Here is a 26,382-nt window from a genome sequence, read left to right as displayed (position 1 = left end):
CTCCTTTCTACGGCCTTTATTGTCAGTTTCTTCTTGGTTCTAGAGTACAAAAGCATGCAAAAAATAGCCTCTCTATTCATGGTACATATTTACAGTGTGACGGCCACGCGCCACCGGGGTGCTGAGCGCAGGTACCTCATGCTGGAGTCAGAGCGGAGCACGGACAGAGCCAAGGAGTTAACAGCGAGGGGAAGGAGAGACTCAAACACCAACAGACCAGGCGTATGAACCAGGTGCACAGCAGCGAGGTTACGGCACAGAGGATCGGAATTACATCCTGAAAGGTCCCAGTTTGTCTTTTTGCTTGAATTTACAGAGGTTTTTGGAACACTTGGCGTGCTACCAATGCCTGCGGTCACTACCTGAGGGCCTGGGCGTCTCAGCAAACACCACAGCACGCACGCCCTGGTAAGGGGGGGAAGTTTGGTACCCAGAGCAGGTTAAATATACACAGGAAATCATCCGTTACCAGCCTCCAGACCCCCTGCTAGACGTGGCAGGGCTCCACACCACTGCCTGCAGCCCTCCTTCCTCGGCAGACGCCTTCCCGTTCACCCAGCTCCTGCCCTTCCTCTGCCAGCACCGCCCCACACCGCTGAGATCGCCTCTCCCCAAAGCAGGACCCCCAGTTACTGCAGCAGGACAGCCTTTCATTGCAGCAGGACAGCCACACCAAGCAGAATGATGGTGAAAACAGCAAAGATGTGGGCTCTGCTCCTGGAAATCCCCGGCGGAGGTGCTGAGCACCATAAATAATCCATTTAACTCGCACAGCCAGGCTGCCCAGCACATACCACAGGGACATGCATGGAGAAGATACACAAACCTGCCATGGTGTCCATGGCCAAAAAAAAACAACCCCAACCTCTCTCTGCATGGAGGACAGTGCCACAACCCCCGGTGATGCCCCAGGCAGGTCCCATCCCCGGCTGGACCCGCAGCAGCGCCCTGCACCGCTTCCTCAGCGCCAGCTTCCCACTGAGCTCTCCTCTTTCAAACCCCAGCGTGTCTCTAATCTGCAACATGGATTAGGACACTGCTGATGCCACCAGCGTGGGCCACACCTGGCCTTACCCACCCTCCGCCTTACAACGGGAACATGGCAGAGACGTTTGTGGCACTTGGCTGTCCAGAAAACCCAGCTGCTGTGCAGATTGCTTCTTGTATCTCAAGGCACTGGAAAAAAAAAAAAAAGACAGCACACGCGTGGTGCTGCAGGTGATTTTGTTTCCCTCGTGCCTGGAGGTGGCTGCAGGCCTTGGGCTTCCCAGGCTGTGCCACAGTCAGCGCCCCTGAGCCCTGCCCACACCTTGAAAAATCCTCCCAGGGGCTAGCTACGAGCCCAGGTTCTCTGCTCCCCGGCTCAAGCCATGCTCCTGCTGCAGGGCTGACTGCACACATGCACCACGGTTCCCCACGCTGCTTTCTCGGGGCTGTCACTGCAATCCCCTGGTTGAGGCAGCTCCCGAAGTGCCGCGAGTTGTCGCTCGTGCATCCGCCACAGTGTGTCGTTAAACAGCGGAGAAGCTCATCAAGCAAATGTGGTATTGACAGTGACGTATTCTTGCCCAAAACGTTAGAGACACGCTGCAGCATTCCTTCACACAGCAGGTATTCAAACGGGATTCTTAAAAGAGAGATCACAAAGATGTGCAACTGCTCCAGAAGAGAAATCTCCCTCGCAGTGTCTCGATGTGGGCCCAGCAACGCTGCCCGGGGCTGGGTGTGCCCTCGGGAAGAGGAGCCCTTTGCACAACCCAGCTGCTCAGAGCAGTCAGGAGCTGGGTCTCACGGACACAGCACAAACGTTGGATTTGGAGAGGAACAAAAGGACTGTTTGCTTTTTTAAAGCATCAGCGAGTGCCTCCAGCAGCTCCTCACACCGCTCACAGGAGCCCTGCCATGCCAAATCCTATCCCTTGCTCACAGAGAACCCAGACAAACATTCAGACACCCATATTGAAACATTCAGACACCCATATTCAAATATTCGGGCACCCAGCTAATGGGAACAACGTCCTGGAGTGAACTTAGGGGCCAGCCTACCAGAGATGTGAGTGTTAAGTGAATTCTCTCTTTATTCTCTTCCTCTCCTCACAGCAGGACCAGCGCTGCTCCCAGCCGCCCTACACCCATATAAATGAGCAAGAATTTAGCTTCAGCGAAGAAAATATCTTCGCAGAAGCCAACCCAAGCCTTTGAACACAGCCAAGCGTTTCTCTTGCTGCTGGCGCTGCTGCTCCTGTCTGCCCTGTGCAGCTCTCAGCCTGCCGCCTGCAACGCGCCTTCTGCAGGTACAAAGGGAAAACCCCCACGGCTGGCAGATTTGCTGGAGAAGCAAGGGTCTGACAAAAGCTCAGCTGGTTAATTCATTTCATTTCCTGTGGGAACACCTCCCAAAGGATTTCTTTCACCAAAAAGGGCAATGATAATCACAGAAACACACCCGTTCTCCCCCATCACCCTCCAAAACTAAAGCAGTGCTCTAGTTACTGCCAGAACAGGACACAGCCAAACTGTAATGGATGGCTTGGTTGGTCTCACCGAGGCTGAGATCAGCCTCCTGCAGCCTCACCCCATTACCGCACCCCGTGGGCATTTTTAGAGTAACCCCAACAACCAGCTGGCTCAGCAAAGCTCTCCCCCTTCCCGAATTATTCTTACTGTCTGTTAAAAATACAACAAATAAAACCACACTTGCAGCCTTGGAGCTCTTTGAGCAGCACCGAAGTATTTCTTAAACCTCAGCAGCTTCATGTTGAGAACTCCCTTTGCTCCTGGGGCCGTGCTCCTGCCTCTGGGGCCAGTCCCCAGGGACCTGGTTAGAGATCCCATTTCTCTGCAGCCCGCAGAAACAAGCAGCGTGGTCCTGCTGTGCACACACACCCACTGCAAGCACAGAGTGTCCCCTCCACGAAGGCAGCTCAGGCCGTCCTGACTCATCCCTCCTGCATTTCAGAGCCCCCGGTGCCCTCTCAGACCTGCCGAGGCTCCATCCCAGTCTTCCTTCCCTCTCCCCAGGTGTTTAAATCTTCGTTAGGAGCCAACGTGGCTCAAGCACGTGCTCAAGCGCTCCAATACATGGGGACGTCGCGCGGCGCTCAGCGGGAGCAGAGCCACAGCCCCCGGAGGATGCCGAGCGTAGGAGCATGCAGAGGTGAGGTGCACATCCAGGCTTCATTTAGTGCCTGGATGCGATGAATCCAGCCCCAGAGCAGCAACACCTACAGGATCTAATCCTGCTGCTTGATTCTAAAATTGAAGGTCTCCTTGATGAAATGCCTCACCTACAATGCTACTTCCCAAACCACGGGGCTTGGCCGATATTTACAGGCAGGACGTGGGGCAGAGCCCAGGCTGGTGACTGCTCCTGGGCTCCCTGCTGGCACTGCGAGGCTGCTGGGGACGAGCCGAGGGGAGCGTGGGGAGATGGCAGGCTGGGGACGGCAAGCAGAAGGCACTGGGAGCAAAGCTCAGCTGCAACGATGTTGGGAAACAGACTTACAGCAAACAGAATGGGAAAACTGCTATACACTGCTAATCCTTGTACACGTATCCCCTGGCACAAAAAAATAGGGAACTAAAAGTCCCAAGCCCTCACAGTTCACCTAAAAAAAAGGTCTGTAAGATGATTATGCAGGAACCAAATTTAATCGTGTCCTTTAAGTACAAGAAGGATTCAGTCCCATTGGCTTTCCAGGGCACGTTCAGACCCTCTAAAGCTCCAGGAAAAATATTGACGTGTCTCTTGATGGATGGATGTCACTGGCTTTTGCTCTTGGAGTGCAAGAGTGAAATTCCTGATTATGCACAGTCTGTATAGTCAGCAGCCACTGCAGTGACTGCATTTGCCCTTTGAGTGCCATCTCTCACCTGTTGTCAAAATGTAGAGATGAAGCTTCTAATCCCAAGGTTAGAAGCAAACTATGGATAAAACAGCAGCATCAGCACGTGCATAACAATCAGTCCTAAAATAAAATCAAAAACTAAAGCCTTAAGAAACAAGACCAAGTTTTGAATTGATCTCATTTGTGTTCTGTAGCTTCCCTTCGTCTAAAAACCCTCCACCAACGTTTTCCATCCTAGAGAGCTCTCCCAGTGTGGGCCGTTTATCAGGAGATCAGTTTAAAAGCATCAGGTATGCAATTTTAAAGGAGCTAGGAGATGAGTGAGAAAGGAATTCACCCCTAAATGACATGAACGCCAAACCTGCCACTTTTCAGCATTCAGTGCATGCACACGCACAGGCCTGGCTGCAGCTGATGGAGTGACCTCGCGGCTCTTTGGGAAGAGCCATTTCATCAGCAGATGTCCCCAGCACACGAAGCCTTTATGTGTAAAAGCACATCCCGGTGCTCCAGATCTCTGCAGCATCCAGAGGCTCCTTGCACGTTCCAGGGAGCATCACGTTAGTTCTCGTCCTTTACAATGCTGCCCTGAACGAAGCGATCAGTGTTGTCAGGATTGACACCATGCAAAAGTTAAGGGATGAAGAGGGAGGGAAAAAAGAAAGGAGGAAAGGAAGAAAAAAAAGAAAGGCAGAGAGATTGACAGTGCAAACTCCAAAAGGAAGATCTCATCTTCGTTCAACTGCTGTCAACAGATATTCTGCCACTAACTCCAAGAGGAGCAGGACCATGTCCTGGTATACACAAGTGCTTTACCTGTGCATTAACTACAACAGTCGCCCTCTGATATAAGACCTGACATCGATGTCACTTTTTTTTCCTGATCTTTGAAATAGAGAATGCAAAAAAAGCAAGAAAAAGGTCTCCAGGGCGAACAACCCCAGAGACAACGTTTGGTTTGTTGCGTTACAAATAAAACCACATTCATTCGTCAAGACACCCATCTACAAAGCTGACACGTGAAGCACAAGTGGAGAGCAAGGCACACATGGAGGAGCGCACGGACACCTCGCGGGAGGAACGCAGCTGCCCACGAGGCCGAGCCAGCTCTCTGCCAGCTGAGCTACCCCAGGATCCACTCTTTTCTTTATTGCTGCTCTTTTCCTCCTGTTGGCTTTGCTAGGTTGGTTGGTCAGGTTTGTTTTTTGCTTTGCAGGCCCCGGACTTGGCGATGAGGGCGGATGCGTGCTAGACAACACCGTGATGGGCACAACAGCAGCAGCACGGGAGCGAGCAGCCTGCGGCGCCACGCGGCTTCAGGACGTCGCTTCATCTTCACACACGTCAGGCAGCTCCGGGTCCCTGCCTCCTTCTCTGCTCCCTTGTTTTCTACATGAACAGCACAGAAACAGAGAGGTTAGAGGCACGCATCACTGGGAAAAAAAAATAAAAAATGAAGCTGGCTGTGTTTTTTCCACCTGGCTCAGCATTAATACTAGGAGGGAATAGCAATGAGCCAGCCTGGTGTGCTGGTACCGTGCAACCAGCTCAGCGATACTCCAGCTTGATGCACTGCAGCGCTACAGGGCTTTGCACTTCACTTGCTTGGTCTCCATGCCCTGGGGACAGAGCTTTATACTTCCCTGGATAGGCCTGTGCCAGTTTTCTAAAAGAAAGAAACCAACGAAAGCGTCTGACAGCCCTGGGACAGAGCTGTCCCCAGACTCAGGGTGTGCAGCATTTCCCTGCCGGGAGGCCGAGTAACAGCCCCGTCTGCAGTGTTTTTAAATGGTTTGCTGTAGCTCGCGTTGGAGGTTACTTTGCTGTTTATCAGAGTTAACTGGATGGACTGCTAATAGAAGGGTCTATGTAACTGGTCTGAAAAATGATCTTCTAAGAAGCCCTGGCTGAGGCTGGGTGGCTGGTCACGCAGAGTGAGTGCTTTTGGTCAGCCCAGAGCCGTCACAGGGTGAAGCTGCAGAGCAGCTCCACTGAACCACCAGATTCAGCCTGAGCCCAAACTCCAAGGTTCAGCCTCAGCCTTTCCAAAACCCTTCCGTTACTGCCCCTTGTACGTGGGTCTGAGCAGTCCTGCTTAAACCCAACTGTTTTCTGCTTCTCTCACGCCTCCCTCCCAAAAGGAGGAGAAGACACCAAAGAACAAGAAATGGCAATAATAAAAAGTATACATAAGCATTAGTGTCACACACACACAGCTACTGCAGTAAAATTGCTCCTACAGGAAGGAAGGATGGAGCCAAACGCTCTCACTACTGCACAAATCACACAGGCTGAGGGGAGGACACATATTTCTACAGCACCTAGGGGAAACACAAACACTGAATTACCTTAAAGATGGATGCAAATATATAGATGTGTTTAAGAGGAATCTGTCCCTGAGAGCAAAACAATGAGACAAAGGAAGAAAGTGATCATGAAGATGATGGCAGCCGGCAAACGAGCTTGTATTTCTGCACCTAACGAGCCTAGGAAGTGGAGTGAAACAGAGGATGGAGCAGCAGTCATGTTCACTCGCAGCCCACAGGAGAGATGAGGATGGGCACTGGCAGCACTGGAACAAATCTGTTCCAGCTCCCAGCACTGCTGAACGCTTCTGGTGTCTTTGCCAGAGCAAAGCCCCGTGCCTCAGTCCTCAGTCAGACCCCAATAACACCTACCTGCACCGCGGGGCACAGTTCTTCCACAAGGTGCAGTTGTCTCCTTGGAGTGAAAACTGATGTGGCTTTTGGTTGGGTTTGACTGTTCTGACAGAATCCACGTGTTATCTACCTGAAACCTTCTGGGGACTTCAGAGCCTGACAGCGGGCACCAGCTGCTGTCTTAAGTGGAGATGCCTGACAAATTCAAACACAGCCTGTGGCCATTTCCTTGTTAAAGCTGATGCTGAAAGCCTGGCTGGCCTAGCGGGATCTCTGCAGCGTATTTTTGACCTGCTCTGTGTCAGCAAGCCCCAGGACCTCCTCAGCACAAAGCCCCCACGATGAAGGTACCTCTGCACTGCTTTGGGAGAAGCTATTCCAGGCCTGAGACCCAGCTCAGCTGTCAGCCACATTTTAACCACTTTTCCCTCCTCTCTTGTCCCTACCCTACGTGGTCACAAAGGCCCTATAGGTAGTGACAATTCTCTCACCCTTTTGGGGAAGCCTGGAAGCAGGACAGGCTTTTAAATAGAGCCTGATCACCCATGCAACCACGCTTCATCAACAGAAGTAGCAGCCGTAACGGGAAAGTGAATTGGGTCTGTCAAAACACCACAATTAATTTGATAGGTAGTAGTTGCAATAAATGAGCATAATAAAACGTAGTGAAGCCAGCGCTGACTCAATTAGGAGAAATCTGGAGCAGGCAGAAGAAATACGGCGAACACTAACAGAAACCTAGAACTCAGCTTTGGACACCAAACAGCTGGCTTAAAAAATACCTCTGTATTCTGCAACTGGGGGAATTAATAAACGACAGGTATCTTCCACAGACACTGGGCAGAACCTGGCCCTGCTCTGCAGATCTGCAAGGCACGATGAATGGACGTGCCTTTTGGGAGTGCCCTGGATGTGCCCTGTGCCTTTTGGGAGATGCTGCAGCCAGGCAGGGCTGGGGGTGGCTGCCCCATCCCGGTGCTGCCCGGACACCCAGCCCCAGCCAGCCCTAAAGTCAGAGCTGGCAGCACGCACACAGCTGGTAGGTGTGCAGGGGTGCTCCTGGGGGAGAGGCAGATATTGTAAAAGAGCTTTTGAAAGGGGGCATCTTCCTTTTAGTTCCCTTCTGGTTACCTGGTCTCTATGCCTGCCGTTCCAGCAGCTGCCTTTTAGCTTTTCAGTGCTGCTAAACACAGCTGTGAACAGCACCCAGCAGAGCACTGCGTCCTCCAGCTCTGAGGAGAGCTGAAAAAGCTTCCTCTCCTGACAGTAATTATTCATAAACTATTTCAAATCCTTGATGTCTTAATGATGTCCTCTAAGGAAACAAAGGCCGTGACAAACGTGGAAGACCTCCTTCACTGCTGAGACTTCTGCCCATGCAACTTCTGCGTGAAGCATTTCCAAGAACGGAGCCTGGCACACGCTTCACGGGTAGTGCAGAGATCAGGCAGAAACTAAGGAAAGTTCAACCAAGGCATTTACTGTTTGTTTCCTCCCCTCTGAATCCTGAAGAGTGAGGAGTTCAACTGGCTCCTTTTTCTTCCTATCTTCTTAAAAGCTAGATCCATTTTAAGGAACACACGTAGTAGGCATCAAGCACCAGAAAGCAGACTCAGCTGTCACAGGATTTCCTGCAAAATGTATTCTCAATATGGGCACAGATGCAAGACACTTGACGTGCCAGTGAGTGGGGCTCAGACAATTTCACGTGCAGCCTAATTAAATAAATTGAATGTGAAATTGGAGAGATTTTCTCATTACTTTTGTTTTTTCTTACACAGAAATACAAAGAAGTCATTTTCTACCTGTAAGTGGAAGGAGCTGCAATATTACAAGAGCTGATTCACCTCTCTAGAGACTGCGTCGCTGGGGAGGAGAAGCCCTGTGGTGGAGATACTGGGAACTCAGAAAGCAGCTGGGTGGACTCCGTGTGGACAGGAGAGCAGCATGGCTGTGATGCTGCCATTCTTCTCGGGGTGGGGTGCAACAAAACCAGGATGCCAAATGTGGTGGTATCAAAGCAACCAGGAGAAACTGCACCCTCTGCTTGGCCTTCCCTACCTTCCCCACCAGTGATGGATAGCAAAGACCTGTAGCATCCTGCACGGTTTTGGCACGCTGCAGCCATCCAGCTGAGTGCGGTGTTTCTGATAAACGTGTGGGTCCCGGTCAGAAACAGCAGGGCTCCAGAGGGGGTTCAGAACCTGTCCTGCTATGTGCGTGGAAACAGCGCCTGACATGCAGTAACTGCAGATCCTACTTGCTACAGCAATATTATCTGCTCCTGCTTGGTCCTAGAAATGTAGAGCCATCCAGACTTACAGTGCTGTGCTCGTTGAAATAAGTTATTTGTAACATTTGCACTGATATTAGATTTTATATGAATAGTAGGGGTGATTTAACTACACAACAAGCCACTCTGAATTAAGAACTTGATGGCATGGGGAACGACCTCAGCGTCTAGCTCGGTATGCCCCTGTGGAAGTAACACTAATCACGAGAAATCACCGAACAATGAACATTCCCATTTAGAGCCAATTCACTTTAAATCAATTTCACTAGGTTCAACAAACCTATTTATATCTAATTCACCTTAATTAGATTGAGCCAGTCTAGGATTTTTCAAGGTTTGAAATAATAATCCACATTCCTTAAAAAAAAACCATCCCTGCTGTAGCATTTAATAACCGACACTATTTGTTGAAGAGCCCCAGCCAAGGCCTTGCGGTTAAACAGAAGGGTTTGGAGATGGGCTCTCAAAGCTCCAGTTGTGCGTGAATTAATTTAGGATCAAGTCAATTGTTACTGACAAAAACTGGTGCTGGTTGCAGGAGGCTGAGAATTAGGTGCAGGGGTTAGCGCAGCAGAGAACTGGAACATTCAGAGTGTTCACTAGTTGTTTTTTTGTTTGTTTGTTTGAAACATTTTTTTTTCAGAGCAGCTCTAAGCATTTATCCTGCTGGGCAGAGGCCAGCCTGGCACGACCGTAGACCAGTGCCTAACCTGACGTGTTCTGGTAAACCAAGGGCACTTGACACAGCAGCACAACAGGGGAAATTAGATACGGTTTTCAGAAGCCTTTTGGAACTGTCCTGCACAAGGAGACTGAAACCAAACAATGAGTACAGGCAGGGAAAGACGCTGGTTGTGTGAGCTGAAAGGAATTGAACTGTTATCCTCAGAAAGGATACAAAAGACAAAATGGAGGCATACAGCTTGTCTTGAAGGTCAAAAGAGAGTTTTAAAAGTGATTAGACCTTGATAATGTAGCTAACCAAAATCTTCACAGCTACATTTGATCAAATGAACTTGTTCAGAGCAGATGGTGAAGTGCCCTTCTCTCTCCAGGCAGGAACCAGCCATAGCATGGCAGGGCTAAGTTTTCCCAACAGCTTTCAAGCACCTCAGATGAAGGTGGAAAGAAACAAGTCCCTTCTGGAAAGAGACTCAAGTTTCTAGACCAGACAGCCTTGAAGTATCAATTCAGGCATCAGTTTGAAAAGAAGAAATCCCGCCTTGTTCTGAACTAGAGCTGGCCTGGATAGGGATAGGCATACAACATGTTTTTCTTTGAACTTAGTAAACATTTCTTCATCTCAAAGCAATGCAATGCACTGACCAGGGATGACAGTGAAGATATGGCCAGGGACTGGTGTCAAATTAGCGATAACTACACTGGAAGGCAATGAGCCAAAGGAAATAAAGAGAGGACAAATCCCTTGTGCTAAGCTTGCAAAGGAGCTGTGAATGTGGTGCTTTTCATACATGCCCCACAGCGGCAGGCAAGGTATGGGGTGGTGCTTTAACTACTGAACTGGTGTTTGGTATTAACTGCTCCTGGAGACTAAGGGCAAAGCCTTTACTGGAGTCTTCAATACACAGCTGGGCCCTTAAATCCCTACACACCAGGGAGAGAGACTCAGATAGATCTGCATTGCCTAAGGTACAGCAAGGGACTTAATACATCCTCATGGGAGCTGGGCATGGTGCTGGGATGATTTGGAGTGGAAAAGAATTGCTGTGGGACAACACAGCCTTGTTAAGTGCAGTTAACAGATTCTTACAGATTCTACAGGGTGAGAACACAAAAATAATTGTCTCAGCTGAGGCTGACGGCCCAGCTGTCACTCATTGGACTGGTGGCCTGGAATCTTAACTCTGAATATGATGGAGAAAGAGCAAGAACTGAGTAAAAGACAGCAAAATCCTTCCCCTCCTGAGCTTCTGGACTATTGACTTTAAAACTTGTTGATGAATCTAACAGACATCAGTCTACTCCCGTTTTAATTTCAATACAGCCATTAATAGCCAATGTCCCGTTGCAATGTGTCCCACCATTTCGTAACCGGCTGTGTGAAAAAAATACTTCATGTTTCCTCAAAGAAAGAAGCAATGTGAAAGTGTTCTCCACTGTCTGCCCATGCATCTCCAGGGTGTCTCTGCCAGTCCAGACACCCAGACTCGGGCCCCAGACACACCACATCATCTCATTTCTAGCTTATAAAACACAAGCTGCTCGTCTGGTGCCTTTTCCATTATCCATAAAAAGAAGAAGAATTAAACTATCCAGAATATATCCAGACTAGACTCTAACCTTATTTTAGTTCTCCAGTCTCTAACTGATCTTTGATCACAGCGCTTAGGCCAAACACATCTCACAGAGAGAACTGAATCTATAAAGAGGGCCTTTAGCCTGATTTACTGCATTGTATTTTAACCGTAGAGGACTCAAAGCAGAATTTATCCTCAGTATTTGATTCAGGAGTAAGTTTTGTCCTTAAATGTTATGGAAAAATATTACTAAATGGCTTCTCTTATCCTTCCCACGCACCTTTAACCTGCATTTGTGGCAGAGCCAGGCAAGGCTTTATATACTTACATTAGCAAGTTCCCTGGAGCAGACATGGACCTCTCCTCCCGTCTGGTCTGGACCTCGAATGGATTTCCAAAGGAGCGTTTTCGTAGCATGGCCTTCACTAGGATCTTTGAGGAAGAAGAACAGAGCAGTGAGAGCAGCAGGACTGACATCACCCCCTTGAAATTAGTTCAGAAGAGTCTAACAACAACTGCCTTAATAATTCAACAGACATTTATCAGTGTTACAGCTAGGGCACGAACCAGAGAAACCCACAGAACAGCCACTTCCAGGGAGTGTCCACATCATTCCCTTTAGCAGGGAGCTCAGACCCCTGGACACAAACCACTGCTGGCAAGAGTCAAAGCAGCTGCTGCTGCTGCCTGACATTCCTGATGGTCCAAGCCTGGAAGGAGGCAGCACCAGAGCTCTCCTGGGGTGGCACTGCAAGGTGAGTCCTGCCAGCTGCCGCGTGTTCCAACACACAGGGTCTGCTGCCAGGGGGAAAGGATGGTTTTCATTGGGTTTTCACTGCCCCAGCTGGTTACCTTCATGCCGCACCACCAGAGCTGTGAAAATGGGTGCTCATTGTGCTCATTGTGCTCAACACCTTTCTCCCTATCCCAAGGGACTCCGGGTTTCCCCACAAAGGCACCTTAACCACAGGCAGCTCCCCCGACCAGACCCCCAGCTGGTTACCCACAAACTGGCAGAAGAGCCTTAAGCTCCCACGGCTGGTGCCCAGGGCTGGCAGGTAAGGGCCAGCTCCGTACTCTGTCAGTAGATGTCTTCTCCCTGCTTCTCTGGCCAGGTCACCTCCAGGTTTGGAGCCTGTGTTTGGAGGCTCCAAATGAGCTGTCTTGAATCCTCTAGATAATGAAACAAACCACACCTAGGATGACTCTGGTGTTCTGGGATGTCTGGTTCCAGACACGTTGGGTGTGTGACCCTACAGCTCTAGAGAGAGCAGACAGGCAGGCCGAAAACACGACTGCTCACATGGTCAGGCCCCTGCAGTATTCCAAGACCCAGAAAGCTCACAGGGAGTTGAAACTCAAATTTTCTCATGCCAGTAGCACACGTGTACCCTCCAAAACTCCTTCACCAGCTGAGAGCTTCAGCAAGGCATCGTACTCTAGACTTACACAGAGGAAGCGGTTGTGGTTTATACATACCACAGCTGGCAAACTCGGGATGGTCTTCACTGAGTTTTTCACCTCCTCCTCCGTCACCTCCACCACGGTACAGTGCTCTTCTTCCAGCGGCAGGGGCTCCTCCCCACTCTTGGTTAGCCAGGGATGCACCTACATGGGGAGGGACACAGACAGTTCTGAGCCTTCCCTCCGGAGCAGAGAGTGACAATGTTGGTAAGGAGAGGGTAAAGGACACAGCACTGCTGGCAGGGGCAGTTTGCCTGCTGGTTGCGCTCCATTTTCCACTCAGAGTGATGCATCCCAGCTCCCCTGGAAATTGCTGCAAGGTGGTGCTGGCCAGACAGCACCCCCTGAAGCACAGCGTTGTCACCTCCAGTGCCACTGTGCCAGCGTCCTCTGCAGCAAGTCTGCAATGCTTTGAAAATGGGAGCTATCCAGAACCTTTTCATCTTTTTCTCTTGTGTGTACACATTTCAACTAGGTCTGTGCGCGCTCCCTACCTGGGGTAACCAGGACCATTTGTGCATCCACACAAGAAAGGATTGCAGTGCCTAAAATGGAGCACCCAGGTCTGGATGCTGCTGCCGTGCTCACCTGCCTACACGAGTAGTAACGTGGCCACCACCTAGACCTCAACGCACCCGCACCAAGGAGGCAGGGAAGTTCCCCACCAGCCCTCCCTGTCCCCCCCAGCGCTGCCCGATGGCAGGGCAGGCCCAGGCTCTCTCCTACACAAATCCAAGGCCCAGAATTTTGCGTGTCAGGGAGAACATCCCGCAGTGTAGCTGCTGGAAAGACCTGCTTTCCCTCCAAGATGAGGACTCGAATTAGGACGGATTCTCACTGCCCAGTGCCCTTCATGTGAGTTGCATGCAGGCGTCCAGCACCTTCTCCAAGGGCTCAGCACTGAGCTTCTCTGTGGTGCTTAAGTTGTGTTTTCCAAAGATCATTAATTGTGCTCCTAACAACTCCCTTCAAAGGCACCACATCGCATTCAGCCTTAAGCAAAACCTCTGCACTAAGCCCATATGCCCAGCCGTATGATCGATGTTCCTCATATGAACAATTTGCTTGATTTATTTGGATGTTGAACAGCAATTCCAAGCTCAGGCAGCAGAGCAGTCAGGGTATCTGTCCCCGCCTAACTCCCTACAGAATCCTACCATTGCCTTCTGGCTTTTGCTGTGTTTATTTTCAATGATTATATATGAGGAGCAACACGGGGCTAATGCCCAGCTACACCAACATGTTTGCAGTCCCGTGAGTATTTTCTATTACACGTAAGCAAGGTGAAAGAGAGAGAGGAGGAGGAGAAGAGTGTGAAAACGGGAAAAGGAGAAGGGAAGAAACTTGGGGATGAGGAGGAAGATGAAGAGGAGGCTTGGAGCAGCTGCTTGAGAAAATCTCATTGTTTGTGGAGCCAAGACTGGAGCCCTGATGCCAGGTGGCTTGGCTGTGTGCTACTTCACAGCAAAGAAACTCCTTGGGGTTGGTCTGTGAATGTGAACATGGAGGGAGCGTGTCATCTTGTCTGCACGGCAGCAGCTGCACGCAGCCTCTCCTGTACTCTCTGGGTTGAACCCCACCAGCCAGGGCCTGCAGTGATGGCAGCAGTTTGGCAACTGTGCTGCTGAAGGTCGGTGGCCAGCTTGTGGCCAGGTGGCACAGCTACATCACTGGGCCTGAGCCACCAAGCTGCAGGAACAACCTCTCCCAGAGGGCCTGATCTGTAAACAAGGAAGGAACCAGAAAATATTCCTCTCTCAAAAAACTGACCAGCTATGCAAACTTATTATTATTATTATTTTTAAATCAGATGTGTCCTTCCAAGGACACATCACATGTTTTTTTTCACCTGGACTCATGTAGCACCTCAGTCCTTTTACCTTCTCCATGCTCTCCTGAAAAGCTCCCCTCAATCCACAGCCTCCTCTGCCACAAAACTGCTTGGCCATCGTCCTACATGGGGGAATGGCACAGAACAGCTGCCCTCTTTCCACTGCCTCTCACGGGATGATTTCCTTGGTGGTGAACATGAGAAAAGCAGTGCTCGAGGCACTGAGCCCTAAGCCCAGCCTGGCACTACAGACACGTGCTCTTTCAGCATCAAACACAAGTCCTCAAGCACACCAAGCGCCTTCCCTGCACAGCTGGGATAAGAGGCAGCACTCTGCTCCGTTCTTCTCCCCGAGGGTTTTTATGGGGCTTTGGTTCCACATGAAGAGCCTGCAAGGGCTGCCAAGTAAAATTGCTTCATGCAGCTCCAAAGCACTTCCCATCAGCTCTGGCTGCGGCCTCCTGGGCACAGAGAGAAGGGCTGTCAGCTTTCTGCTCAAAGTTCAACCTTCCTACCCTCATCTTTAGAGGCAGACGTGCTGGTGCTGGCCTGAGACAGAGCAGAAGGGTTGTGTGCCCAGCAGGGGATGCTGAAGGATTCCTGCAAAAATCTCACGGTGTCGAGCAGGTCCAAGGCCGCGCTGAGGGGTGACAGGAGGACAGAAAGCACGTGCAAAGGCAGAATGAACCAAACCCTGCAGTGCACTGTGCTCTACCCAGGCCTATTCATCCTCTGTGCTAATAAGCTTCCTCCGAGTAATGCTGATGGAAACAAATGTGTGTGTGTGTGTGTGTGTGTGCCTTGAGGCTGCTGCCACGAGTAACAGTGCAGGAGGGCACTGCCAGCCCCTTAGCACTGGTCTAACGCTCACAGCGAGGCCTCTGCCGCTCGCAGTTCCCATGACAATGCTAATTCTCCCGGGGATTTGCTGAAGATCATGCAGCTTTAGAGTAATTTTAATTTAAATAAGTAAACAAGAGGGCTTTTGTCAATATTCCCCAAGCAAGCAGCAGTGACAGAACAGTGACACGCCGCAGAACGAGCGCGCTCCCTTTTCAAGGCAGTTTGCCAGAAAGAGCTCCCAAAACAAACACCAGGAGTGGCCCTGGCTCATTAGGAGGTGCCAAAGGAACAAAAAATCAGCTGAAACAAAAGGCTGTAATATTGATGTCCAATTTACCTTAATTTCAGGGACTGTTATCCTCGTTTCTGGATTTTTATCCAGCATGCGTAGGATCAGATCCTTGAGCTCGTCGCTTATCTGTGCTCTGAGAAAAGAAAACAGCAACGTACAGTTATAAGAGAACTTTAAACGCTCAGGGTATGCACAGCCCTTCAGTGTCAGATGGGACCTTTCTGCCCAGCTAAGCGTGCAGGTTGTTGGTGAAATTGCTTCCACGAACACTGGCAGCAGCCAGTTTGTAACTCAGTATTTCCTACCTTATAGCTCAGCCTTGGGATATCAAAATAGGGAATGAAGAGATGTGACTAGGAGAGAGAAATGCGTCTGAGTTTTTAGGACCATTTCTAAGACTAAATGACGACTGCCTGAACCCAGAAGCCACCCCTATTCTCCTAAAGCCCTTGGCCCTGCTGGTTCTCCTGCAGTCTTTCTTATCCAAAGACTTCGCTGACTTCTGCTGTTAGTGATGCAGGCGATGTCCTTAAACACACTCGGTCTGTATGATCAAAGTGCTGCTGACATAAAGTGCCAGCGTATGACAGGAGCGCGTTAGGTGCTGAAGGTCTGTATCACAAATGACTTGCAGGGAGATGGGATCTGGCAGCACGAAATGCCATTCCCCAGCAGGGCTGCATTTCCGTGCTGCCATCAGATTCAAAACACTGATGAGAACCTGGTGCTGTGCCCACCTCCTCCCTGCCTTCCCCGAGAAGAAGAAAGAATAAACTACCATAAACCTAAACGAGGGATATTTTAGGGAAACAGAGCTGCTCTTCAATAATTTATGAATACTTCATGTGCACTTGGGCTATGGGATCCTTAATAAACGATCCCAAGGGAACGCTGATTGTTCGGGGGGAAAGAGCAGAAGGTGGGTACAATACAGCCCAGACAAGGAGAATGGCAGCATGAGCCCCCAGAGACTTGGGGCTGCACCTCAAGTGACATTTTAGGTGGGAATGGGAAGAATTGTGCTGCTGGAGATGAGATCCAGGCACAGAGGAGCAGCCACGGAGGGCGGCAGTGCCTGTAGCAGGTCGGACCAAAGAGGCTCCGCATGGAGACAGCAGCACAACGGTGTTTGTGAAACACTTAGCAGCAGACCTGTGCCAGAACAGCAACAGCTTAACAGCAGGGCAAGGCTGTATTTTAAGATTATATCATCATCTAACGAGGTTGGTTACCAGACTGATTTCTATGCAAGAGGACTGATGCCACAAGGAAAAGCCCCGTGAACAAGATCACCGAGTCCCAGGTGGGTTCCAGGTGGGTAACGGGCTGCCTTACCCTGCTTCTGTTTTCCCTTCTCTCCGTTTTGCCAGGGTGCACGTTGTACCCGACAGCATTTTTCCCTTGAAAAGCCTGTGTTATCTGGAATGTGTCAGAATTTGTCCTGTAACAGCTCTCAGGAAGATGCCAGGCACCACAGAGCTCAGCACCTAGCTGGGAGGGCTGCCAACCCCATACATCATTTCACAGGGTGCCCACGGGCACCGAGGGCAGAGAACATTGCCCTGAACTTCAGCTCCTCACCAGCAGGAAAGAGGCACAGCTTCTGGCTCTCTCAATACATGCCTGGACAGGAACTTCTCCAGCTTGCTGTTAGTGGTGCCAGGATCATCGCGGTGAGAGCTGTAGCTAACCCCACTCACCCTGTGTCATGCCGAGGGCTGACAGAAGTGAATGAGAACTGTGGAGCAATAAATATTTATCCCTGTGTCTCTAAGGGAAGGGACGGGACGACAACGCGGGTACAGTCAGCTTCATCTCTGCCCTGCGGGTTGTCAGGAAACAGGCAATGAATTTCCAGGGGCTGTCTGCACAAAGGAACGTGGCTTTCGTAGCCATGGTGAAATAAATCGCAACCAAAATATTCCCAACCGTAACGAGGTGCTGGTTCCACGGGAGGTCAGGCTGGATCCAGGCCAGTGCATTCCAGCCCTGTGCGCCTCCGCGTTGCTGCCTTTATCTAACAAATAGACGCGGCTCAGACAGGCGACAACACCCAGCAACTCTGCTACCCAGCAGCCTAACGGGGGTGGAGTTTGTTTTTAGACGGAGAGCAGGTCGCCGAGAAATCCAAATAAATCCCACGGCTGGAGAAAACGTCTGAATGAAGAAAGTGCTCTTAGCACAGCCCCGTTAGCCCATTAAACGTTAATAGCTTGCTGCACAGACAGATGGGCACGGTCGCTTGCGAGCTGGCTGCGAACCCGAACACACGACGCTGAGGACGGGCACCCCGCCAGCACCCCAGCAAGCAGAGAGAGGGCTGCCAGAGAAACAAACTTTTTTTTTTTTTTGGTGCTAAAGCTGTTAAGACAAAGGGCAGCCCCGGCTGCAGACCAGCGGGTGGGAGCCCAGTGATGCGGCACGGCTCGCCTTCATGCCCTCAGTGCCTGGTTTCCTGCAAAACCTCCCCAACAGCACCGGGCTGCCAGAATTGCTCCGTACCAATGACTGGGGCTCGTGTTTGCCAAGATACAAGTGGCCACAGGTCCTCTGGGGCAGAGGGGTACTGCCCATTGCTCACCGTGCCCCCATCTGCCTGAGTGGAGACGGCTCCCCTGAGCTACCCGCAGTGCCTGTGCCTCACAGTCAGCGCGGAGGTAATTAACACAGACCTGGGCTGTGAGTCATCCAGCCAGAGCAGATGGCTAAAATAGGACAGCCTACATGGCCATTTCCCTCTGCACGCTCAGAAGGGAGCCTGGGATTGCTGAGGCAGAGGCCCAGCCCCTCACTGTAGGTGTCTAAAAATTCAGTGAGCATCTTGCAAATCATTCACGTGACAGTTATGGTAACAGTGGTTATTTGCACATTATCTGGGGCTGTCTGGAAATATCCCTCCCTCCCTCTCTAATACCAGATGTGCCTTTCATTAGTCTTAATTCCTTCATGCTTGTTTTAAATTAAGTAATTTTATCTCTGTTTTTTTATTAGAATGAACTCTTAGGTGAAGAAGGTCAAATGTTCTTTGCCTGACTGCTGTGCTGACTTGGGAAGGAAGACAAGAAATCCAGCGTTGGCTGCTTCATCTGATAGCGAGCAGCAGAAGCAAATTACTCACTATCAGAGTGCCCAGCGATGGAGGAAATGCCAAGGAGCGGCCAATGCATTCAGAGGAAGGTTTGGTGTCCCAGCGGCATGGACTGAGCACACACCAAGCGTAGCCACCTCCTGCCAGGCTCACCTGGCAAGACCCCAAACACTCTCCCCTCGCTGCCTGTAATGCTGTAGGGCTTTGACAGCAGTGGTGGCACAGAACTCATGTGAAGGACCCAGGAGAACACAAAGAACCTCACCTGCCTTCGTCTGCCCCTCTGCAGTGACCCACCGGTCACCCACTTTCGTGCTGCACAGTGAGCAAGGCTGAAGTTTATTTTACAGCACCTGAGGAAAGTTTACTTACTCTTCTGGAAACTCCACGGGCTTGTTCTTGATCCTGTTATGAAGACCTAGAATATATTCGTCGATAAAAGGGCACTGCAAAACAAACAAAAGATTTTCCTGTTGTCACAGGTCTTGGCACCACTTCAGTGTTTGTCGTTCATGCAGCACAAGTGCACTCTGTGTGTGCTACCTGGACTTCACACAGAGATGGAAATGAGTAAAACCTCTCCTCGCACAAATTAGTTTGTTTAAAAAAAAAAAAAAAAAAGCAGAACAGCAGAGGGACCTAACAGATCCAAAACCCAACTGTGACACCCCCTCAGCTCATAGGTAAGTAATATAATCACAAGATTATATCAGAATATAAAAACAATGTTTGCACCTCAGGATTTGACCCAAGTAAGACATTACAGACACAGCTCAGAGACCGTTTTCCACCCTGGCTTAGTTCAGCAGTACCACACCAGCAATGGAGATAGTTGTGCCTCTGCTGCCTTCTCCAGGCACTTTTACCCCTGAGCTGAATGCTTTATGCCCATGTGCTGTGATCCTTGCTGGGACAGGAGGTTCAGCGACACACCTGCATACGGGCACCACACACACCTGCCTTGCTGCTTGTCCTGGGAGCGAGCGGGTGGGATTGGGAGCTTGTGACCACCGGCAAGGGGAAGGCCATGACAGGACATGCAATTTGCCGAAGCCAAACTGGGCTCCATCTGGCCCAACACAGCTCTGGCAGACAAAGCTTCCTGTAATCTGTTTTGCTGAAGCGCTCTGCAGTGGCTTGGGATTAAATTTATGCCTCCCTCCACACTTTTTCTGGCTTGTTTCTGAACACAGGCAATCCAGACAGCCCCCCACAAGCCGCTGTTTGTGCTACCAGTGCTGCTCTGGGCTTGTAGCACGAACAACTGCTGAGTTAAGGGGGCTAGAAACCTCTTCTCACAGGCAGGGTGATTTGGGATAACTGGAGCTTGCAGAAAGTAGGGCTTTGCTCCTAACATTTGCCTTTATTTGGAAAGGAATGAGTCAAAAGACAGGCGGGCAGGCACTGCCAGGCAGGGCCAAGAGCATCTGAGAGCCAGCTTACCTTCCCGTAAACAAAGCAGTACAGGGTGATCCCCATGGCCCATACATCAAGTGCCTGAAAGAGAGCAAGGGCAGGCAGTAAATTAGACGCAACCCAGAGATGATCTGAACGGGCTGGATTTTCCCACTGACTCACAGAAGATTATTTGTACATGTTTAGCTTTTACTATGCTGAATTTTATTGCAGAGTCTCTCCGAAACTGGGCTCCTAAAGGCAGCTATAACTGTCCTGGGGGAAGGGCACTGTGCCAGGCCACACGCTGCCACCACTGTCCTCACCACAAGGCCAGTGACCAGCTAGCAGCCCCTTCTTACAGGATAAAATGGTTCAAGGCTGAACCTCAATGAGGAGCTGAACCTCAAGCCTTCTTCTAAGAAAAAAAAAAAAAAAAGCCCCACATCAAACCACTGGCCCCTGTTCCCACACCTGCATCACAGCATTCACCGGTGCTCCTCACTTTCAGGGTACCACGACATGATGTTGGTGACCAGCTCCCCCCTTTGAATCTTGACTGTTTTGGTAAGGAACGGGGAGTTTTGGCCTTTCCTCTTTGGGGAGGGAAAGGGTCCTGCTGGACTCAAACCCACCTCCTGTCTCAACAAGGGCCTGCAAAGTCCATCTACCCGCTGCACAGAACAACTGATGGGAGTTTTGTCTAACCTGAGCACAGAATTAGAGCTTTGATTTACTTAATAACAACCCCAGTCTGCAGCACAGTCCCCGGGTGGACAACACAAAGGGTGCAGGCGTGGTGCTGCCCTCTGTGCTGCGTCTGAGGGGTCCTGGGCAACTCTGGCTGCGAGTAGAGACTTACCTTTCCACTGAAACTTTTGCCAGTGTCTGAAATGGCCTCTGGTGCCATGAAGGCTGGCGTCCCTGCTGTGCTGGAGAGCTGGGCGTCGTTCCCTTCAAACTGGTTACTGACTCCAAAATCTGCAATTTTGACGTGCCCGTCGTCTCCTAAGAGCAAGTTGGAAGGCTTGATGTCCCGGTGAATGATCTTCTGGTAGTGCACTAAAAAAAAAAGACAGCAGAATGGGCTGCGGCAGGAAACACACCCACAGGACACCTTGCCAGGGGGATGCAAATAGCAGTGCAGGCCCACACAGCCCTGAAAGGTGCCGCTGTGTAGGCACGTAGGATGGAGCACAGGTGCCATTTGCTCGAGTTATTCCTTTCTAGTGCCTCGCTGGGATGTTCACCAGAGCATAACGCTCAGAGAAATACAGCTGTCACCAGCAATTGCACAAAAAACCCACGCGTGAGCCCAGAAACAACCCAAGCAGTGCAGAGCAGAGAAGCGAATCGTTCAAACCTTGCAGATTTGTGTGGCTTCATTGGACCAGATGATGGGCCAGGCAGCCTGCAGTATTAAAGACTGATGGGCTCCAGGTAGAGAGGCTAATTTTCAAGTCACTTAATTCAAAGCTGCGGTGCCGTAAAGCTAAGCAAAAGGAACAGAACCACAGGCAGAATGAAACAGGCCCGGAGGAGATATTTAGGCAAAATGTGACAACTGGCAGCCAGCACCGAGGCTGGACAACTCAGAAATCACGGGGTGCTTCCAGGTCGAAAGACACCTCTGAGCATGGAGCAATCCTCAGCTGCTTGGTGCCAGCACGCCAGAAAAGGCAGGTTCTCCCCAGCCATATATCGTAATGAGGTGAGCAAATAAGCTTAATTATTTATTTTTTGCATCATCCCAAATCTCCACTACTGCTCTCTGGCCCCTTTTCACCCAGACCCACGGCCAAACCTCTGCCCCGGAGCCCTTGCTAAGCACAGGCTGTTCCCACGCGTGCCTCTCGCTCTGCGGGGCTGCCTCAAAGCCTCCAGCTCTGTCCCAGCTCCAGGAGGTCAACTGCAGGCACCAGCGGAACTGCTTGTACATCCAAAATGAAATAAACCCTTGCAAAGAGCTTGGAGGCCGAGACACACTGGAAATGAAAAAAAAAATAAAATAATCCCTCTCCTTACAAGCTATCCAGGAAGCAATATTGCAGCTGCAATAAAGCCATCGGTGGGAAGATGCAGCGGGGAGTTGTAGGGAAGTGGCTGACTTCTCATGAACACGGAGAGAAAATTTACACCAAAAAACTCTTTCAGAACATGAAACGGCCCCAAAAGCAGAAGTGCAGAGAACACAGGAGACTTTACAGAACAGGAAAAGAAATACTCTGATCTTCACCACCTTTCCCAGGGGAACAGGACCCTGCAGCCTCCCTTGTCCCCCAGCCTCAGTTCCCACTTTCATGTTTCTTTTGTCAAGTTTTGGTTGTGGTTTCACAGCTGCCCGTAAGCATTTTTCGTTTCTTGTAGGAACCATGCAATTGTTTGGGGGGGGAATGCTGGCCTAACCCTTCTCACAAAGCCGGCCAGCACGCTGCCACAAAGGCAGCCTGATCCTCCAGAGCACCCCAGCTTGTGCTTCGGGAGCACGAATGAACTCCCCCAGCTGCTCTGCTCATCCCAAGGCAGCTTCCAGCAGCCACGTCTGGGGAGGGGAAGGCAGGAGGGGTGCTTACAGCCCCTCTGCAGGGACCTCTTCGGAGTCTGAAGCACTGCTGATAGGTGCCACCCCTGGCACATGACAAAAAGCCTCAAAGCCAGGCAGAGACCTAGGCTCACCTTCACATAACTCATCCTGGCAGCACACCGAGGCTGGATGGGCGATGTTTGGGCCAGCAGCACAAACCCACAGGTTCAGTGGGACGCTCCGTCCCTAAGAGCCGAGCTCGAGCCGCAGCAGAAAAAAGCTGGCTGGAGAGCCTCAGCTGACAGCTCTGGTGGCTACAGCCTCTTCCAGATGTGCAGCAGCTCCGTGCTCGTGCCGTGAGGCAGTTAGCGTTGTACCAGCCTGGCTAGGCAGTCAGGATAAACAGCGAACACCCTGTAACAGCAGCAATTACGAGCAGACATCTGCTGCGCAGCACGGCTGGTGGCAGGCTGACATTTCCTTATGGTAATTGAGGGAGAGCAAAAAAGGAGAAAACGAGGAGGGGGGAGAAGCGACGTTTCCCTTCAGGGAATGGTGAGCTGCCTCTCATGCAGGTGTCTGGGTGAAGGCTGCTGAGGAACACGCCTGGCACCACAGAGCTGAGCTTCCCAACACCTCCAAATACACAGAGCACAAAAACACACGGACCACAGAAGCTCACCCCTGGTCTGAACACGGAAGGATTCACACAAGGGAAGCAGCTACGCTGAAATTTGTATCGTTTTCCTCCCCCCTGTACTATTTAGCTCATAAAACGCCCTCCCTGCCTTTGTGCAGCCCCATGCACTCAGGAGCTGTGGGCTCCTGCCGGCTGCTCTGTGCTTGTTCAGCGCCCGCCTCGGTCCGGGCACTGCAGCAACACGCACGCGGAGCGAAGAGCTGGGAACCCAGCCTCTGCTACAACCACAGCCGAACACGAGGGGCAGTGACCATTTGTGCCTTCAGGACAGAACCTCCACGTGCTCGTCGTGAGCTTTAGGGACAGGGACAGTCCCTATAGGAGCAGGGCCCACCCCAATGCACCCTGCGCTGCTCTGCCGTGAGGTGTGGGTGACAGCAACGCAGCTCTCGTGCCAGCTGGCCTGAAAAACTTGAGCTATTCATGGAGCCTCGCTGCTGCCTGCCTGCCTTGTGCAGGGGAAGAGCCGTGAAGAGAGAGGGACAGGAATTGGGCACCGAGCACCGGCTGCTGTAAGTGAATGAGGCTGCTTCACAGCTACTAACGTGAACAACATCAGCTCACATCTGCCAGGAAATGATCTGGTATGGAGCTGCTAACCTGAGGAAGGCAACTTAAAATCCCCTTTCTGCTCTGAGGAAGCACAATTCTTGAAGTCCTCGGCAGGTTACAGCAGGGCTGGGAGGAGGCAGAGCAGCCACGCCGTGGGACATCCCCGCAGGGACACAGGCACTGCTGCCACACGATGTGAGAGGAGCCAGCAGGTCCTTATTAAACCGGTGAGATCCATGTTTCCAGTCCAGCATGCAGAGGAAACGGTGCTGTTATCCCTGCAGAACTGCAGAGGGAGAGCTACGCACCTCAGAAATAAAACCCAAGCACTAACAGTGCCCTCCAGGCTGCCAGGAACAGCACAGGAGGGACAATGCTGCGAGGAGCTCACAGCTCGCTGAGCCACCCTCGGGCAGCTGAAAGCCACAGACAGTCAGAACGGAGTGAGAAGCCACCCCCAGCACACACCAACCCTCTCATTTCACCAGCCCGAGGTGTCTGGGAGCAACTTTCCCCCCCTGCAGATCAAGAGCAGCAGGGCTGAAAGGCAGCCTCATTAAAAACACTGCTGAGTGTCACTGGAGGGCAGGACGGAGACCCCAGGAGCACCCCGCTTGTCCTGGTCCTCAGCATTAAGGGCATGTTTGGACATCGCTGCAAGCAAGCAGGAGCTGGGCTGCATCGGGCTCAGTGCGGAAGAAAAAGCGATTTCAACATCTACATAAAAACCCCAAATGTGCTTCAGAGGAACGTAACTTCCATTATCAGCTTTGCTGGTATCTGTACTGCTGCACCTCAACCTGTTCCATGAGAGCCTGGGGATTTCTTTTTATTTATTTTTTTTAAATCAGCCCAGGACATCCCCTTAGTGCCCTCCCTGGGTGCTGTGTAAGGAGCATCCCGTTGCTGCTCCCCACCACGCCACGTACCATGCACAAGGGGGGCACCAACAGCCAAAACACAGCGGTTCCCATGTACAGGTCCTTCTCTGCATCCTTCCTGAAGCTGAAATCGATGCAGAACTGCCGAAAGCAGAGCTGGCGAAAGCAGAGAGCTTCGCTGAAGTCGCTTCGACACACTGATGAAACCAACCCCGCCGTTGCTGTTGTCTGGAAATGATTTTGCCCTTAAAAGCAGAGGCCAGCAGCTCGCTGTGCCGACTTCCCTAGGCCCCAGGCTGCCCTGCACTTGCTGTGCTGACAGACCCAATTCAGAGAAATCAATACTGCTCCATAATGAAAACGAAGCCATGTCAGATATTACCGAGCCCTCAGGCCAGAGGCTGATTCTGGAGCACTCTGATAAATCTGGTTTATTAGAGCCATCCTTCACTTCCGTGGAAAGGTAACAGTATTGCAGGCCTATCTGCATCTGGAGAGCTACCCCATGGGTTTGTAGAGCATCTCCTAGGCAAAGACCCCAAAGTGCACCAGAAATACCTCTCTGCTGAGCCTCACAGAGCTGGCACGACAGGGGAGGGCGCGTGTGCTACGCTTCCACCATGACTTGTGTTAGCAAGGCTGCCCACAACCCAAAGCTGGACTTGGTCAAACCCTAAAGGCCAAGGGGGAGCTCAAAGGTGACAGAAATCACCCCTAAAAGTCTAGCCTGGAAAGCAGAAGCAGTAAAAAAGCAGCCGGGGCTTCCCGAGAAGGTGCCTGTGACCTGCGGCTGGTCCCAGCATGGATCCTCTGCAAGCCTCTCCAGCTGCACCGGCATCACTCAAAGCCTCCCAACAGTTCCAGCCAGCCCGCACCCACTTCTCCCTTATTTAAATCAGCCCCACACACACGGTATCTCACCTCGGTCCTGTACCACAAGGAGGAATTCCTTCAAGAGGCTGCTGCAGCTGCCTGGCTGTGCTCTGCCATCAGAGGGCTCCAAGCCTGCAAGCACTCCGGGTGCTGAAGCTCTGGGAGGGAATCTGTACTTCCAGGCTGCACAACATGCCCTCTTAGGGCACGCTTTTAGCACATGCTGAATGTCACCTCCATGAAAAGCCAGCGGGTGATGTGGGAACGGTGGTAAAGGCAAGCACAGGCTTACGTGGCTCTGATCTGGGTGGGCAGCCCTGCAGCACCACGCCTGCGCTCCTCAGGGCCAGCACCAACCAAACCAAATCCCGCAGAAGCCCAGCACTGCCACTGCCATCACTGCTGCTCACTCCCCTTGGTGGGACACGCCAGCTTTTTTTGCAGCATGCAATAAATTCTCCTTGTTTCCAGATACCACAGGCAATTCAGAGACCGAACAGGCTGTCCTTTTATTTCAAAAGCAAATACCTGGGACCTGCCTGCCTATAAACAGCCAGAGAAGACCAGGGGGAAGCAGAGACAGCAGTGCTGGGAGAAGAGAAATAAGAGATTGTCCCCTGGCCCTTTTCAGAAAGGTGCCTTTCACTGCATTTCCTTCTGGAAACCTCAGGGCTCCAGCACATTAATACTAAGTTGCTAAAAGCCCATATACAAATTATACATATAAAACTTTGCAATGCACTGACACATCCTGCAATTTGCTGAGGCTGATGCTGAATTATACTTGATTAGAAACAGAATCCTGTTCCCATCCAAGGGCAAGAGCAACCCATATGGTGCTACTGCAGAATCTGCTTAGTATTACGCTCACATCACTCCT

General features: G+C 51.2%; 1 protein-coding gene across 5 annotated transcripts in view; it reads right to left on the bottom strand.

The window, feature by feature from the left end:
* The window catches only part of CAMKK1 (calcium/calmodulin dependent protein kinase kinase 1), an 86,506-nt gene continuing 60,124 nt past the window's right edge, over positions 1 to 26,382 (bottom strand). For all 5 annotated transcript variants that reach the window (XM_084493546.1, XM_084493545.1, XM_084493549.1 and 2 more), the window contains 7 exons: positions 20,835 to 21,034; positions 20,021 to 20,074; positions 18,950 to 19,023; positions 15,535 to 15,622; positions 12,539 to 12,667; positions 11,388 to 11,491; positions 1 to 5,237 (listed from right to left, as the gene is read on the bottom strand). In XM_084493546.1, the coding sequence (XP_084349672.1) occupies positions 5,165 to 5,237; positions 11,388 to 11,491; positions 12,539 to 12,667; positions 15,535 to 15,622; positions 18,950 to 19,023; positions 20,021 to 20,074; positions 20,835 to 21,034 (722 nt within the window). In that variant the 3' untranslated portion in view covers positions 1 to 5,164. The remainder of the gene's footprint in view (positions 5,238 to 11,387; positions 11,492 to 12,538; positions 12,668 to 15,534; positions 15,623 to 18,949; positions 19,024 to 20,020; positions 20,075 to 20,834; positions 21,035 to 26,382) is intronic.

This window comes from Aythya ferina, assembly GCF_964211825.1.
Source record: "Aythya ferina genome assembly, chromosome: 19".
Taxonomy (NCBI): domain Eukaryota; kingdom Metazoa; phylum Chordata; class Aves; order Anseriformes; family Anatidae; genus Aythya; species Aythya ferina.
This window is presented reverse-complemented; position numbering and strand designations above follow the sequence as displayed.